This window comes from Parasteatoda tepidariorum, chromosome 4 (genome assembly GCF_043381705.1).
Source record: "Parasteatoda tepidariorum isolate YZ-2023 chromosome 4, CAS_Ptep_4.0, whole genome shotgun sequence".
In the NCBI taxonomy this organism is placed as follows: Eukaryota; Metazoa; Arthropoda; class Arachnida; order Araneae; family Theridiidae; genus Parasteatoda; species Parasteatoda tepidariorum.
This window is the reverse complement of record NC_092207.1, coordinates 77,429,291-77,448,055: the sequence shown is the minus strand read 5'-3', so window position 1 is coordinate 77,448,055 and position 18,765 is coordinate 77,429,291. Positions and strand designations below refer to the sequence as shown.

At 28.5% G+C, this 18,765-nt stretch overlaps 1 protein-coding gene across 1 annotated transcript in view; it reads right to left on the bottom strand.

Moving 5' to 3' along the window:
- LOC107442272 (acetyl-coenzyme A synthetase, cytoplasmic) overlaps window positions 1-18,765 on the bottom strand; it is a 37,382-nt gene that overhangs the window by 15,806 nt on the left and 2,811 nt on the right. Inside the window, exons 2-8 of the mRNA XM_043041584.2 lie at window positions 8,766-8,857; window positions 7,501-7,604; window positions 6,111-6,183; window positions 4,330-4,405; window positions 4,158-4,233; window positions 2,561-2,685; window positions 71-263 (exon numbers count right to left, since the gene is read on the bottom strand). Of these exons, the coding sequence (XP_042897518.1) occupies window positions 71-263; window positions 2,561-2,685; window positions 4,158-4,233; window positions 4,330-4,405; window positions 6,111-6,183; window positions 7,501-7,604; window positions 8,766-8,857 (739 nt within the window). The remainder of the gene's footprint in view (window positions 1-70; window positions 264-2,560; window positions 2,686-4,157; window positions 4,234-4,329; window positions 4,406-6,110; window positions 6,184-7,500; window positions 7,605-8,765; window positions 8,858-18,765) is intronic.

Sequence of the window (18,765 nt, the reverse complement as noted above, 5' to 3'; positions counted from 1 at the left end):
CATTATTTTTTAATTCTAGGTTACGCTTATATAGTAATATCTAACTGGATGTGGCAAATATAATACTCACCATAACTGAGATAGCACCATTTAATAAAGGTCCATAGGTGACGTAAGTGTGACCAGTAATCCAACCAATATCTGCAGTGCAAAAATATACGTCATTTTCATGATAATCAAATATGTACTTAAACGTTGTATATGCATAAACCATGTATCCTGCAGTTGTGTGTAGAATTCCTTTTGGTTTTCCAGTTGAACCACTGAAACAATTCAACACAAAACTAAATGTCAACAAACTGCCATTTTTTTAATAAATGAACAAAACATGCTATAAGTAAAAAAAAGGGGGTATTTAAGAACACTCTTTGCTTACCATTTTGAATTTCAGTTTACATTTTTTATTTTTGTTTCCTTGATGCTTTTGTTCATAATGAACTTTTAATGATAAATTTCCATTCAAAAACTCAATACAATTTTTTAAAAAATTAAAAATAAAGGTTTGTAATACTAAATAAAATGAAATAACAATACAAAATTCTTTAAATTTTATGAATATTTTCCTACTTTTTTACCCATTATAATAGTAGAGTATCGTTTTCTGAAAATGCACGCTTGTTTGAACTTATACACTTATTCATTGACGCTATAACTTGGAAGGATCTTAACCTCTCTCACCACACATTTCCCAACTTTTCGATCTTCAGATTTCTCTTTAAACTTTCACGATTTTTAGGTCCAGATAAACTTCCTCAAGCCTTCGTTTTCTGGGTCTTCCAACACTTTTCTTTCTTGTTATTTTTTCCAAAAAGACCTTTCTTAAACTTTAACTTTCATTCATTCTTATTAAGTCACCTAACCACTGTAGCCTTTTAGACTTTATGATGTTAACTATATCCTTGTCTTTATAAAATTTCTCAACTTCTAGATGTAATCTGATTCTCTCAACAATGGTTATCCTCTACAGCAGTGTTTCCCAAAGTGTGGTACGCGTACCCCCAGGGGTACGGGAACAGTTTAGCGGGGGTACACGTTCTTATGCGAAATATCTTGCAACAAACGAACATTTCAAGAACTTTTATTTAAAAACAAACTTAGCCATGAAAATTTACGATTACGTATTTTTCTATAGGCTATTTTTTGCAAAGTTAACAGTTAATAATTAGTAGTGTCAACAGCCAGTTGTGATTTTGAATTTTTGTGCAATTTTTTTATAGTAAAAAATACATTCATTTTTTAATTAGTGGTACACAGCGTTACGAAAAATTTAAAAAGGGTACACAAAAGTCATAAGTTTGGGAAACACTGCTCTACAGGTCCAAATATTTTTCGCTGAATTTTTCTTTCACAAGTTAAAAGTCATTTTTCTACTTATTGTGTAGTTGTCCAGGTTTCATTAGGTTATATATAGCTCGTATGCTAGCTTTCAAATTTTTCTATATTTCTTTTGATTTTGCTTCAACTGTTGAAAACTGATTTGGGTTAATGCTGAATCTTTTTAAGTGAATTGAATTACCGAAAGAAAAAAATATGTTTCAAAAATTTAAAAGCAGGAAAATGATTGATACTATATTATCATTCGGGTTACAAAATATTGTATTACATATAATTTCGTGAAATTAATGGGTACAATATTTTATTATTCTATATTTTTAATAATTCTATANAGTGCAAAAATATACGTCATTTTCATGATAATCAAATATGTACTTAAACGTTGTATATGCATAAACCATGTATCCTGCAGTTGTGTGTAGAATTCCTTTCGGTTTTCCAGTTGAACCACTGAAACAATTCAACACAAAACTAATTGTCAAAAAACTGCTATTTTTTTTAAATAATAGAACAAAACATGCTATAAGTAAAAAAAGAGGGTATTTAAGAACACTCTTTGCTCACCACTTTGAATTTTAGTTCAAATTTTTTATTGTTTCCTTGATGCTTTTGTTCATAATAAACTTTTAATGATAAACTTTCATTCAAAATTTTCATTCTTTTACAAGTTAAAAGTCATTTTTCTACACATTGTGCAGTTGTCCAGGTTTCATTAGGTAATATATAGCTCGTATGTTAGCTTTCAAATTTTTCTATATTTCTTTCGATTTTGCTTCAACTGTTGAAAACTGATTTGGGTTAATGCTGAATCCTTTGAAATGAATTGAATTACGGAAAGAAAAAAATATACCTCAAAAATTTAAAAGCAGGAAAATGATTGATACTATATTATCATTCAGGTTACAAAAAATTGTATTTCACATAATTTTGTGAAATTAATGGGTATAATATTATATTCTATATTTTTAATAATTCCATATTATTTTTAATTCTTATATAATTCTATACATAATATAATTCTACATATAATATTGTTCCATATAGAGAATATAAATTTATATTTTTAAATAGAAAGAAAAACTTTTATCTGAAAAATTAAAATTCTGTAAAAGAAATGTACATTTAAAATAGTAATAAATATAAATCTTTTATCTGGTAATAAGCTAAAAGAAAGTTTAAAAAAAATGAAAAGATTAATTATGGTTAAAAACATAAGATGGCCAACCTCGTATACAAAATAAATAATGGATCTTCAGCATCCATCCATTCAACATCACAAATTGCACTTGAATTTTTCATTTCGTCATGCCAAAAAGAAAGTATAGAAGAATCATTCATGCCCCATTTTACCTAGAACGAAAAAAAAAATTTATATTATATTTAGTTTACTTACACCGACCTAAGTACGCACCAATGGCCTTAGAACTGAACTACTTGTATAACAACTCATTGTAAAACGTCATTAGTTCAAAGCATATCAGGCCTCCCTCTCATATACTTTATGTTTAAATTTCACCATTTATGATATTTTTGAAAACACTATTTTACTTTTTAACTATTTGCAGATCTTTGGGTTTTGTGGAGATAGTATAGCATTTTGTATACCATTTAGGATTCTAAACAATTGAATACAACTAAATTTCAAGAAATAAATTAAAGTACTCACCTATGTACAAAAAGTATTCTCTAAATTTAATTTGGACCTTTACAATGTCCAGTATAAAAATATCAATTTCTTAGACATTCGCTTGTCAATAATTCGGTTCAAATAATCAAAGCAAATGTTACAAAAATTAATCATCTTCTGAAATTATTTTTTAACATAAAGATTTCTCAAAGAATTTAAACCGAACTAATTGTTTTAAACCCTTTTTTTTTCATAAGATTTAATTTATTGTGGAATATATTATTTTAAAAGTATATATGTTTACAAAAATGCCAACTACTCCAAAAAAATTTTCCAAAAAAAGATTTCATTAAATGACATGGAATTAAAAACTAGAATTGCAGAATTCTGAATGCGGTTAATTCTGAAAATACCTTAATAGCATCACCTCGAAGTAACTAAAATAAGGAGCCTATTTATTTGAATTTTTGAATTATCAATACATAGGGGTGGAAAAAATTTTACTAAATCCAGAATCATGAATTAAAATATAATTTTTGCTACCAATAGAAAATATTCAAAACCAAAAGCGAATTAAGTTGCTATCTTTATATTTAGTATGTTTTTTCAGCAATAACAGTAATTCTAATCATTTGGCATTAGTTTAAAATGCCTGCCATTGTGCAAGGCAACGAATTAAGATTTTTTTTAATAAAGTATACTCTCGATATCTCGAAGTTAAAAGGATGCTGAAAAATTTCAAGGTAGCTAGTTTTCAAGATAAAAAATTCAGAGGTAAATATGTTCTAGAAAGTAGAAAAATATATTCTAAAATATTACTCTAAAAATTAGTCATGAAACGTGAAAATAACTACGAATAAATATGCATGTAATGATAGTTGACTGTAAGTCTAAATACAACAATGATAATTTTATTTTTAAAAGTAAGACAAAAATAGTTATGTATTAAATAGAAAAGAGTTGGTTTACAATAAACTTACATTGTGATTTTTCCGAAAAAATTAATTTTCGATTTTGAAAAAAATTTGACATAAGGTTTTGGTAAGAACTTTTCGACATAAGAATTCAAATTAACATTAGGGTAAATCATTTATTAATAACAAAAAAAGTTTTAATAATTAAAATAAAACACGAAAGATAAAACATTTTTTACTTAGTAACTTATTTATGTTTCAAATGTCTGTTGTCACATTACCTCTGAAGAATTAGCAGTCTTGTTATTTAAAGAGCCTAAATGTTTGACAGCTATGACAGCTTTTAGTTTGTGATCCCTGTAATATAAATTAAAAAATATATAAAGAATTTTTTGGTTTTATGGAGAGAAAAAAAGTAGTTAGTAAGAAACATCTGATTTCATAATCACTTACTTTTCATCACAGATTCTAATAGCATTTTCGACAATTGATCTTAAGTTCACCAGCTTCGGTCCTCTATACCCTCCGTCTGAAATACACATTTGAAAAAATTACTGCTATAAATTCAGAAAATGAATAATAATTCTTTTATTACATGTATAGATCATGCATCTCTTTATATTTATAAAAAAATATATAGTGAAAATTACGTAATGACTACTGGCGAAAAATCGCCAACCTTTAACTTTTAGTCATTACCAAACACTCTGACTACCATAGAAATAAGCATTTACTCCAACCTAGATTGAATATTTGTAATATAAGTGTTGTAATATATAAGTGAAATAGTGTAATATATGTGTGTTTGAAATATATGCTTTTAGAATCTTTGTAAAAAGTTAATTTCATTACAAATTAGTCATCAAGCAAAGTAAAAATAAAAAAATTAAAATGTAACGAACCATCAAAAATGAAAGTAAGATCAAAAGCTGTGTGATTGCTTGAGAAAACTCTGATGATGGTGATCATCAGACATATCTCCAAGTTTCAATCAGCAATCAAATTGGTTTTGAAGTTTTTAATCTCACCAACCTCAATAATGATCCACCAAATTCTGAAAACAATTTTAACAATTTTGTTTTTTTCGTTTCCTAAATATTGATTTGCAACTCTCTGTGCATTTTTTACCACTTTAGGACTCCATCCTTGCTCGCCATTATTCTGTCATTACACAGTATCACTGCATAACCATTGGTTCGGTTATTACGAAACGAGAGCATAATAACTTGTTGTTACGACGTCATAGAAATGAACCCTGCAGTTTGAGAAATGCTTCACATTAATAATATCGAAAGGTTTTTAATAGTTTATAATTACTAATTTTTAAAGAAATAGCTACAAAGAGTGTATTTAAATGTGGTCACTATTAAAAATGTGACTACTGGCCACTAGCTAGTAACAAAATTTCTTAATTTTGCCATATATGTGGCATATAACGACTGCATGATGGAACAATTCTCAAATTTACTAATTCTGCAATTGCATATATGCAGATTCCTATCTTGAAATTTTTTTTTTAAAAAAAAAATTCCAACTTCCGAGACGATTTTGGTTATTAGATTGTGTAAAGTCAAAAACAATTTGAATTTCAATCATGTTTTACACATTCTATTCTTAACATTAATGAGCATAAGATATTTTTTTTTTCTTCTGGGGATAGAAAAGTTTGTGAGAAAAAAATGAAAGTTGAAACCACTTACAAATTTGATACACTACTTTTGATTTCAGAGGACGCTTAAAACAATTCCCTGAAGGAGCTCATAGTTATTTTTTAATTCCCCAGACAAGATTTTAATAATCATATTTATTTTAGCTAAGAAATTAAAAGTGGTATTTCAACATTCATAGTTATTGTTGTTCAAAAATTAAAAACGGCATTTCAGCACTCATTGTTATTGTTGTTCAGAAATTAAAAGTGATATTTCATCACTTATAATTATTGTCGTTCAGAAATGAAAAGCGGTATTTTAACCCTCATAGTTGTTGTCGTTCGGAAATTAAAAGTGGTATTTCAACACTCATAGTTATTGTCGTTCAGAAATGAAAAGTGGTATTTTAACCCTCATAGTTGTTGTCGTTTAGAAATGAAAAGTGGTATTTTAACCCTCATAGTTATTGTCGTTCAGAAATTAAAAATGGTATTTCAATACTGGTAGTTGTTGTTTAGAAATTAAAAGTTGATTTGACTTTTCTTTGTGGAAAGACACTACGCACAAAACGCATAAAGTAATTACCAGCAGTAACAAGAAGAGAACATTGCGCATCGATGATTCTTTCTGCCAAAGACTCAGCTGAATATCCACCAAACTAAAATAACAATCATGAAAGAGAACAATAAGAATATAATTCTCATTCTTTATATTAGCTAAATGGGAAAATTATCCGATTTTAAAAGTAAATAAAGAAGTAACAGAAAACAATTTTAGGACTTAAAAATTAACAATGAACTCGTGAATCTTTTACACAATACAATCTTTCTTGAAAGTTTTCTTTCTTTTGTTTAACTTACTTTTTTTTAATTATAAATTTAATAAAATTTTTAAACAGTATGTTAATGTTAGCAACCAAATGCAATCACATTTGAAAATAAAAATTTCTTTTGTTTCATGACATGATTAAAATAGAAAAAAGAGCAACATATTTGAGTACCTAAAACATGACAATCGATCCAAGTCAGGAAAAAAAGTGTGTGAATTCACGTGATTTCTACCTGACGAATTCATAAACATGAAGAAAACATGTCGTTCGCGCTGTCGTACAGTCGAACCGCCTCATGTTTTAGATACTCAAAACAATTCGAAATTTATATAAAAGGAGGAAAGTGTATAGTTTGTCTGCGGTAAGAACTCCCCTCGCCACAAAGTCTGAGGCCGTCTGCTGCTATGGAAATGAGAATAGCGCATTTCAGGGAGGATAGTTCCTCTTCACTCTAGGGCTAACCCAATAGACCAAAGAAAAATATTCCATTTCTCTCACCCACCCGAGCTAAAATGTGTCCTAAACAATGACCCCACACTCCTACTTGAAATAGTTATACCTCGTTACCATAGTCACCACCACGGGACCAGACGAATGGCTAGGGGAGTTCTTACTTTAGTAGACAAACTATATACTTTTAGCAACGTCGATTTAGGTAAAAAGTACAGAAATGAACATACTAGAGTTTCGGATCTCTAAACAAGAACCTTCCTCAGTGTCTAAATCATAAAAAATAGAACTTTTTACGTAATTAGACACTGAGGTTGATGAAGGATCTGGGGGCAGACCCAAAACTTAAGTGTGATGTCCATATCTCTACTTTATTTGTGGTTTATTTTCGTTGTTTTTTGTCTTAGAGTAAGTCTAACTTTCTTACATTTGCACCGGTAACAAGAGGTTTTAATTTTTTTCATTTTCCAGAATATCCTCTGGAGTTTTTTTTTTTTTCTTGATTGTTCGTTTCAATAGCATTGGAGTAATGGAATAGAATTCTGTCACGAAATAAAATAAATATGCTATCATAAGGAGATTTAAATTATAATCTAAACGAAACCTATAAAAACATCATAAAAACTAAATGCTCAAAAAAAAAACAGTTTACCTTTTTTTCCTTTCTTAAATAATGATCAATAAAGGCTAACTTACAACAATAGAATGAATGATACCAAGGCGAGCACATGCCAACATAGCAACAACCAACTCCAAAATCATAGGCATGTATATGGCCACGCGATCTCCCTTTTTAAGGCCTGGGAAGAAAATTAAAATAAAATTAAATTATTTTTATAGAAATAATTTTTTTAAAAACTATAAAATCAAATTTAATTCATGCAAATAAATGTTCATAATTTCTACTGAAAACAATTGGGTTTAGATTCCAATTAGATATCATTTTTGCAGTATCCAAACGAACCTTGTCAGATGAACTTTCTCGGTAACACATATTACTTACACAATGTTCCGTAAAGACCACCCTTAGTATGTATTTTTATATTCTTCGTTGAACAGTCGACCCAATTTTGGGTTTACGACTACTAATGTTCAACTCCGTAGCCTTGTAAACCAATCCAAAAGACAAAGAAATTCCTGGATCAGTACCCCCAGATGTATTGATTTGTTATGGGAACATGGAGGACTTTGTGACTCGACAGATTTAACGTGCATCAGTCACCATTTACTACACGGGGAGTCTTCGGCCGGCCTGGGACCGAACCCACGAGCTCTTGGACATGGGTCCAGTGCCCTACCAACCAGGCTGTCCCAGCCCTAGTATATATTTTAATAGAATCCTTACCAAAAACGAAGTCAAAAAAGATACACACCGGGGCCCTTAAATTAGTATTAAAGTAAGGAATTGTCAAAAACTCTATGGAAATGCCACAAATCACAGCTGATGAAAACGGGACTGTAAAAATCAAAACCTGTTTGAGTGCCCAAAGAGAACATTGGGTAGTTTCAATAATCGCATTTTAATTCCTCTCTGCTACCTCCAACTATAAAACAAGTTTTGTTTTTGGTCCCGCTTCTTTAAGAGGTGATTCGTTAAATTTTAATATTTTTTTCCCTTGTTTACATATTAATTTGCTATTTCTGATAGTTATACTTTTTGACTCCATATTTGACAAAAATGCCTGAGCCTTGAGAAGCCCCTAGCAAAGTAACAAAAATAGAGATCCCTTTTTTTAGATCGATTGTTGGTAGTAGTTGGTAGTAGATTGTTGGTAGTTTTCTAAAATATTTCTCAACTGAAGAGTACGTTTTTCAAAATTAGGAAACATTTCCTCTTGATGTTTATTGTGACGTTCTCTGTAATGATTTCTTAATATTGCAAAAAAATTAATTCAATAATTTTATAGCAGAATGAGTGCCAAAAAGTAAACAAAAAAAGTAAATAAAAATATTGATCTCACCTTTTTTCTTCAAGACATTAGAAAATTTGCATACTTCTTCAAGCAGCTCTTTATAGGTTATCTTTTTCGTATCGTTCTGTTCATTTCCTTCCCTACAATACAATATTTTTCTTTACATATGAAAATACAAACGGCATTAATTGTGTATTTTCTTTAAAATTAAATTAAATTTAAAAATTTTAAAAAAAGAAAAAAAATTGAGTTAGATGTTAAAAGAAGCAAACAAATCTATAAGTAGAATTATATTTTAAATGAATTTATGAGATTAGGTTTACTTTAATTTTGGTTAGCTTCGTTTAATTAATTGGTTAAATATTAAACTCTAGATAACTTGGCTTATATACCAAGAAATTAAAATTATATTAAATTCCGATGGTACAGCATCAGCAAACAAATAAAATAAATTTGAAGAAGCATTTCCATATTTTATTTATTTACTTTTATTACAAACACTGTGGCGTAACTACCACTACAAATATTAAATACCAAATCAATAGTATATAAGACATGTTAACTTGAATCCATCAAGAAGTACCTTTTGATAGATGAAGGTTGACATAGTCGATAATTAAATCCCCACATTGGTGACCCGGACGTGATAAGAACTTGCCAATATTGATGAATGAGTCCACATTAAACAGTTGATTTGCTTAAAAAAATATACTGCTCAAAAAAAAAAAATCCGGTGAAGTAAATAAAGTCTCCCGGTTAATAAATAATAATGAGCGAAATGCTAGAAGAAAAAAAATAATAATAGCGAAAAGCTATAAAAAAATGATGGAAAAAAATAGCGAAAAAGCTATAAAAAAATGATGGGAAAAAATAGCAAAAAAGCTATAAAAAAATGATGGAAAAAAATAGCGAAAAAGCTATAAAAAAAATGATGGGAAAAAATAGCAAAAAAGCTATAAAAAAATGATGGAAAAAAATAGCGAAAAAGCTATAAAAAAAATGATGGGAAAAAATAGCAAAAAAGCTATAAAAAAATGATGGAAAAAAATAGCGAAAAAGCTATAAAAAAAATGATGGGAAAAAATAGCAAAAAAGCTATAAAAAAATGATGGAAAAAAATAGCGAAAAAGCTATAAAAAAAATGATGGGAAAAAATAGCAAAAAAGCTATAAAAAAATGATGGAAAAAAATAGCGAAAAAGCTATAAAAAAAATGATGGGAAAAAATAGCAAAAAAGCTATAAAAAAATGATGGAAAAAAATAGCGAAAAAGCTATAAAAAAAATGATGGGAAAAAATAGCAAAAAAGCTATAAAAAAATGATGGAAAAAAATAGCGAAAAAGCTATAAAAAAAATGATGGGAAAAAATAGCAAAAAAGCTATAAAAAAATGATGGAAAAAAATAGCGAAAAAGCTATAAAAAAAATGATGGGAAAAAATAGCAAAAAAGCTATAAAAAAATGATGGAAAAAAATAGCGAAAAAGCTATAAAAAAAATGATGGGAAAAAATAGCAAAAAAGCTATAAAAAAATGATGGAAAAAAATAGCGAAAAAGCTATAAAAAAAATGATGGGAAAAAATAGCAAAAAAGCTATAAAAAAATGATGGAAAAAAATAGCGAAAAAGCTATAAAAAAAATGATGGGAAAAAATAGCAAAAAAGCTATAAAAAAATGATGGAAAAAAATAGCGAAAAAGCTATAAAAAAAATGATGGGAAAAAATAGCAAAAAAGCTATAAAAAAATGATGGAAAAAAATAGCGAAAAAGCTATAAAAAAAATGATGGGAAAAAATAGCAAAAAAGCTATAAAAAAATGATGGAAAAAAATAGCGAAAAAGCTATAAAAAAAATGATGGGAAAAAATAGCAAAAAAGCTATAAAAAAATGATGGAAAAAAATAGCGAAAAAGCTATAAAAAAAATGATGGGAAAAAATAGCAAAAAAGCTATAAAAAAATGATGGAAAAAAATAGCGAAAAAGCTATAAAAAAAATGATGGGAAAAAATAGCAAAAAAGCTATAAAAAAATGATGGAAAAAAATAGCGAAAAAGCTATAAAAAAAATGATGGGAAAAAATAGCAAAAAAGCTATAAAAAAATGATGGAAAAAAATAGCGAAAAAGCTATAAAAAAAATGATGGGAAAAAATAGCAAAAANAAATTCCAATGATACAGTATCAACAAATAAATAAAATAAATTTGAAGAAGCATTTCCATATTTTATTTATTTACTTTTATTATAAACACTTCTATTTGGAAGATTCACAAAATTAATAGTATAAGTGTTCAAACGGAAACTTTTGTAATCACTTCATCTTTAAATAATCTTATTTTATTTGAATTTTCTGAAGGCTTATTATGTGCTTGCCAATCTTTTTTTTTTCTTCCTTTTTTGAGTATAATTTCCAGATTACCATATTTTTCAACCTTGTCCTATCGAGATTAAAAAAAAATTAATCAACTTTAATTTAATTTTATTTTTATGAGATTTTATTTTATTTTATTTTATATCAGTCATTGAACAGCCCACACAGTTTTTGGGTTTACGACTACTTATGCTCAACTTCGTAGCCTTGCAATTTTGAACCCAATCCAGAAGACAAGGGCATCAACTATTGGGCGAAATTTTGCCTTCGTTGAGGACTTGTCGATGGAACTAATCCGTATTTGCTTTACATGGTTAGGAATACCGCCCACGGTTAGCTTGACGGCAAGGGTATCAACCAGCCATTGCTGGGATTCGAACCCATTAGAAGGCGACCTGTTGTCGCAAAAGAAAATAACCACAAAAGCTGTCCGATTTTTTGACAATGCGTAGATATCTATGCCAGTGTTTCCCAAACTTTGACTTGTGTGTACCCTTTCTAAATTTTTCGTAACGTTGTGTACCACTAATAAAAAAATGAATGCATTTTTTAAAAAAATTTGTTTATTTTTCTTTTTGGTACTAAGTTTTGTTAATAAGTTTATTTGCATCAGTGAGAAGGGTGATATTGCTTTTGCTGTGATAACAGCTGCTGTGATAAAATAAATTGCACAAAAGTTAAAAATCACAACTGACTGTTAACACCACTAATTATTAACTGTTAACTCTGCAAAAAATAGCCAATAGAAAAATACGTAATCGTACATTTTCAAGGCTAGCTTTGCAAGATATTTCGCCTAATAACGCGTACCCCCGCTAAACTGTTCCCTTACCCCTGGGGGTACGCGTACCACACATTGGGAAACACTGATCTATGCGAATGACGGCAAAAACCGCCCTGCATATTTTAATTAATAAACAAAGGTGCATTATTAGTACGAAGTGCATTAATACATCTATTTATTAATTATTCAGTAATACATAGAAAAAAAAACGGTGTAATATTCCGTTGTTCTGGGAAGCGAAAGAATGAGATAAGCCAACAACAGTCAAGTATTTTATAAAAAAAACTGTTATAAAATGTGATAATTGTCACTTAAAAATATACGACTTACTCTCAATTTCTAGTGTATAAGGAAGTCATAAATAATTGAAAGGAAAAAAATCTTCTTTCTTCTTTGAATCTTACTTTTAATTATTTGTTTAATGTTTAAAGATTGAATGTTTTTCCAACGCTCATTTGTTACAAAAATAATATTTTCACCAAAAAAAAAATTTTTTAAATTGCTCAAAAAAATTTTTTTCAAAAAATTTTTTAACAAAATTTGCAAGTTAGAAATTTAAACATTTTTCAGCACTAAGTCTTTACCTACAAATATTAATCTATATCCATTTAATTTAGTTCAAAATGTTACTCTTTTAATGTTAATTGTATTTCTGTTCGGAGATTCTAAATTATTGAATTACACCTACTTTTACACTTTCCTATTGTATACGTCTGTGTTTCCCAAAGTGTGGTACGCGTACCCCGAGGGGTACGGGAACAGTTTAGCGGGGGTACACGTTCTTATGCGAAATATCTTGCAACAAACGGAAATTTCAAAAACTTTTATTTAAAAACAAACTTAGCCATGAAAATTTACGATTACGTTTTTTTCTATTGGCTATTTTTTGCAAAGTTAACAGTTAATAATTAGTAGTGTCAACAGCCAGTTGTGATTTTGAATTTTTGTGCAATTTTTTTATAGTAAAAAATACATTCATTTTTTAATTAGTGGTACACAGCGTTACGAAAAATTTAAAAAGGGTACACAAAGGTCATAAGTTTGGGAAACACTGCTATACATGATATGAAAAAAAGGGGTGGGAGCAAGTGTACGCTAAATTAATGTTTTAACTATCACAAAAATACACATATAACATGACAAAAAAAATAAATGTGTAAAACAAAACTTATATTATCACTAACAATTTTTAAGAATATATCTAAAATTATACTAAAAAGAAAAACAAACATATCAAGTAATTCCTATTACCGTAGTATACATTCTTCAGTTAATGACCTTTCAAATACTGAACTCATCATTCCAAAACGAATTTAATTAGTGATCGTTCAACCATACTCGAATTCTTGCTTTCAATATGTGAAAGGGCCATAAATTCTTCCCTTTGAGAAAGGAATTCGAGGAATTTATATTAAATGATGTTCATAAAAGTTCTATTCAATACCTAGAAGAAGCGCATCGAATTTACCAGGCCCCAGCAAAAAAAAAATAAAAGTCATTTTAATAGTTTTTAATTGCTTTCACTTTAAATTGAATCTTATCCACTTTTGGATTAATTATAAATAATTTCAAATTATTTTAGTAAAACGAAAGAAATTCCATGATATTAAAATTTATTCAGCATTCAAATAAATATTTCTATTCTGAAAAGCAGAAGGGGAAAAAAATATTAAGTACACAGAAATAAACAGCACAAATATTAAAAAATCACCCTGAAAAATATTTGTTCTAATACTAGGATTTTCACAAACTAACTGACCTCAAATATACTAAATATTAACTATTAATTAAAATACAGAAACAGACACAAAAACATATTTCTCTGAATAAACATACCATTTCTGTGGACGGAATTAGATTTCTGACTATCTGGTAACTAGTTTGGATAGTTAAGTCAAGAGAGCGGTAGAAAGTTTGAGCAACAAAGTAATAGCTTCTATTTTTGTATATTTCGTTATATCTCATGATCTTTTTAAACGAATAGGAAAACTTTTGCGCTCAGTTATAAGTTCTCAGTACTCGATTATTCTAAGAAAAGTTCATTAGAAAAGTACTTTTTAATAATTATTTATTATTGTTTTATTTAATGATGATCAAAAAACTTTATGAATTATAAAGGTGTGCAAATTTCTACAGAATATTAAACTTTAGTTTTTAATGACAAAATACCACATTTGGACTATATTAGAGGAATAGTCTCTGAGTTAATAATTTTTTCTTTTTAAATTTGCACTTTTAAACTTTTATTCCTTTTTTTAATTTTTTGTTCGCTGAAGTTTTTACATTACATTAGACTGCATTTTAATTGAAATAAATGAGGCAAGAGCAACATTTAAACTGATAACATTGCATTCTTCTTTAGATAACTAAATACGAATAAATAAAAGACATTTTAGCTAAGATATTTGATTTAAAACAATAATATTTTATTGCAGAATTTTCATAAATCAATCCAAATTTCATTCATTCCGATCGATTTTGCAACTATTCCAGCCTGTAAATGCCTTATTCAACATCGTCTTTATAAGCATTTATAAAAAGAGTTATGTAATTCAAGTTTACACTTCACTTTCAAGTGTAATCTGCAATATTCATAGCGTAAACTATAATTTAAGTTATAAACTCATGCAAAAAGTAAAGCATTCCAGCAACCGCCCGTTATGGAGTCAGTCATGGAGGTTGAGGATCCTCGATTTCATGACCAACCGCATGATTGTGGCAATGGTGTCAACAATGTGCACAGGCCGCCTTTACTTCCCCATCAGACAAGCTGGTACCCATCAATTTGAAGCTGAATGCGGGCTTCAAACCGCCATAGGGGATCGAATCCCGGTAAAACCTCATATACTTTTAACATTCAACGATTATCAATCCCCTTTAATAAAAATAATTTAAAAGATTAAAAAATATATAAAAAAGAAGGAGAAGAATAAAATCTTCTGAAATAGGTGGTGACGGAGAGACAATCGCTTCATATCTCAGAATGATAATTAAGTAAATTACCTTAATAGGGAAATAAGTAATGATCTGACCAATTTGAACATCTGAAGTTAGTTCCTTTCTCAAAGAAATTACTTACCCGCAATCTTGAGTTTACTGATGATCGTCAAAAGGACAAAAAATTAAACATTGCTATATAAACAAACAAGATATTGTTTCCAATGTATTGATTTGAAACCAAAATTATGTAGATAGGACGAGTAGTTTAAAAACATGTTTTTAAGTATAAAAAGTATTGTTTTGAGCTTTTACCAATTTAAGCGTCTGCCATGGCTATACAGACAAGCGAAGTATAGATACCATATAATGTTCTACGCTAAATTGAATGGAAAAAAAAACCAGTGAACAAGAATAATAGTTAACAATTTATAAGAGTTTTATTTATTACAATTATTATTATAATTATTTATTATATAATAATAATCAAAATTATTATAATTATTTATTACATAATAGTAATCAAAATTATTATAATTATTTATTACATAATAATAATCAAAATTACTATAATTATAATAATTTTGGACGTATATCTTTATACGCATGAAAACCTTCATAAGTTTGAAAAGCTTAGATCAATTAACTTAATTTTGATTTTATTGGATTTGGCGTGAAAGAGGTATTTAAGAAACAGAGCTCCACTCTTCTATATAGCCCATCATACACATAAAGAGGTCTAGGTACAAAAATTGTACTTTTCCATACATAAAACCTTCATAACTCTTATAAATTCTGAACAATATTAAATAAATTTGGTTTTGATTTCATTCAATTTAGCTTAAAAAATGCATTGGATCCAATACTTTGATTGCCTAGAATCTAGATAATAATGTAAGAGGCGTAATCAGATAAGTAAAAAAAAATAATTGCGTAAAAAAAAGTTTTGAATCACTAAAACAATCGAGTTTTTGTTTATATCATTTAAATCAGCATAAAAAAAAAGGCCGCGATGGCTCTGAGAATAAAGGTTTCGCCTTCCAATGAGGTGAACCGGGTTCGATATGAACCGGGTGACTGGTCGATACGAATTTTGCATCCGGCTTGCACCGATCACAGTGCTGACGTGAAAATATTCGCAGTGGTAGACAGATCATGGGTTAGAGTCCCCTTGCCGTCAGGCTAACTGTGGGAGGTTCTCGTGGTTTTCCTCTCCATGCGATGTGCAAATGATGGTTAGTTCTATCAAAAAGTCCTCAATGAAGGCAAATTTCTCCCAATACTTGATCAATGAGTTCTCCTGTCTTCTGAATTGGGTTCAAAATGACAAGGCTGCGGAGTTGAATATAGTAGTTGTAAACCCAAAAAAAATGGATGGGCTGTTCAACGACGGTAATAAAATAAAATACAATCAGAAAAAAATAGAAAGAAAACAATACCTCACTTGCCTAAACAGTAAAGTTAAGATGCGTAAATAAGCTAAAACCTTGTATTGTTTTTACAATAAGCCTGAATAACTTTTAAAATGTTAGTCCAAACGACTTGTGTTTCGTTTCATTCGATTTCAGCGTATGTATAAGAGACATCTCACTTGTATAGGCAACAATATTTACGTTTTGTCCCCTTTTACATCTCTTCCATCAGGTTAATCTTTATAGTAGTTTTGGTGAAATTTAAGCTTACAGTTATTGTTGCAATTTTTATTTCTCTACCACTAGAAAAAAACTCTTTTAAAAAATGGTGGAAATAAATATGATTTGCCCAATATAATAATAAAAAAATGGCATATAGAATCTTTAAATCAAACTTACTAACTGCTAGATTTGCTATAACTAAAGTGAAATAATTTTGCATAAAAAATAAACAGAACTTATAAAACTTTCATTTATTTTTCATTCGAAAAATGAACAATGAGATATTCAATTCAGCAAATGTTGCCGCATATTAAATCGAAATTTTTTAAAAGGCATTTATCTGTCAAATTTTTTTTTAAAAAAAGGTAAAAACCTGTAATTTTTGTAGAATAAAATATTTATAAAGGATGTAATTAATTGCTTCAGTAAAAAAAAAGTAAATAATTTTGTAGCTACTATTTTCACATTAAAGTTATTTTCCACCAATATACATATTACTGTTTTAACGATTTTATGCTGAATTATTCTAGTAAGTTCATAAAATTATTAATAAACTATTTGATAAATGAATATTAAAAAAAAAAAAATTTCGCAGATGAAATGAAGATTTAGGTAATTTTTTTTCTATCTCATAAACCGAATAAAAAATAATGTGGTGATCGGCAAATACCGTCGTAAACTGAATAAAAATAGGATATTCTAGGTATTGAGCCCCTTTATGAAGATAATCCTATTTTTTTTTCTTTTTCATTGAAAGAAGAATATATATCTGGGTCCAAACGATGTAAAAAAATACGCATTTTTTGTTTATCTTTCTGGATTATATAAAAAACGCCACACTAAGAAAAAACAAGTATGGTCAAAACTATCAGAATATGGAAAATTTTACCCTGTATCAGACTTCATGAAAATACTAAAAAGCTGGGTAATTTTCAACGAAGCGCTCTAGTAACGATGATGCAAGGCGAATGTCGAAATGCAAGGTGTGGATTAAATTTGAGGAAAATATAAAAATGTTGTAATAAATATGTGAAATGATATTTTTGCATATTTTTATCATTGCTATTTAAAAAAGTTAAATAAAAGTGGAATATTGACTAAATTTTATTTGCGTTTTCTAAAAAAAAAAAAGAGAGAGAGAGAAAGTGAAATTTCATAAAAGTGCCGAATGGCCCGGCAAAATTTTCCGAATTTTCGGAAGTCACAGCGACCTTCCGTGACCAGGCGCCCCTGGGCTTACTGCGGGGGTGAGGGGCGGACAAACTTCAGATATCCAAATTAGGTCTACACAACATCTCAAATTTGAAAACTCTTTCAAGCAGTCCTATATTTATTTCTTGTAAAGTAGGCGTGGTTCTAACAAATAGAAAGAAAAATAATTATAGGAGAAAACGTCGCCTTTAAAATATTATTAGCTTCGACCTGCGGCCCACAAAATTTATTGACGTGGCCCTTAAACACAAAATTTTTAAGCCCCTTATTTTAAATTAAGTGAAAACTCTTCTTAGTTGAATGAAAAACAAGATGATATAGAGGAAATGAGCTCACTAAATGAAAAAAGCCTTCGGGCTTATAAAAAAGTTTTCATAAATACTTTCAAAATATACTTTTCCTTTATGACTGATACTGAGATTTGTTATGTTCCGCTACTAAATAAAATTTCGCATTAATATTGTTTATTATATTGCCAAAAGAGGAGATAACCAAACAAATAGAGATTCTAATGATAATGATAATTCTGAAGAACTTAATCAGAAAGAACATTAAAATTCTTGAAATGAAAACACATTAAGAACACGTACTTAATGTTAGTTGAAAATAAAAGCCAGTTGGCTCACTTGTTGCCATGCATTACTTCCGGATATTTTTATTGTAAACCTTTTAAGTAATTTCTCTTTTTATTTGCTCAATCCACATTTCTAACTTATTATTCATTTAAGATACTGTAAAAATATTTAAACATTTTAAAACTTATATCAACTTTTTTTCCTTCCACAAAATCTTGTAGCAGACGATAAAATTTTTCATGATTTCTATCATTTTTGTTCTACGCATTGTAATATTGGCGCGGTATTTAAGAGAATGTCAGCATATGCTCTTGAGTACAACTTCATTCTTGTGGTATTTAAAACTTAATGATAAGTGTTTTTTTAAGCAATTAAAACTTAAAGGTAAGTGATTTTTTTTTCATTTATTAATTTTTATTATTATTATTTGCCTATTTCAGTCTTAGTACTTTTAAATACTAAGAACTATAGTTTTATTCTTTTTATTCCGGATTGTTATGCAACAAACAGTGATTATAACATAGGTTCTCAAGTATATA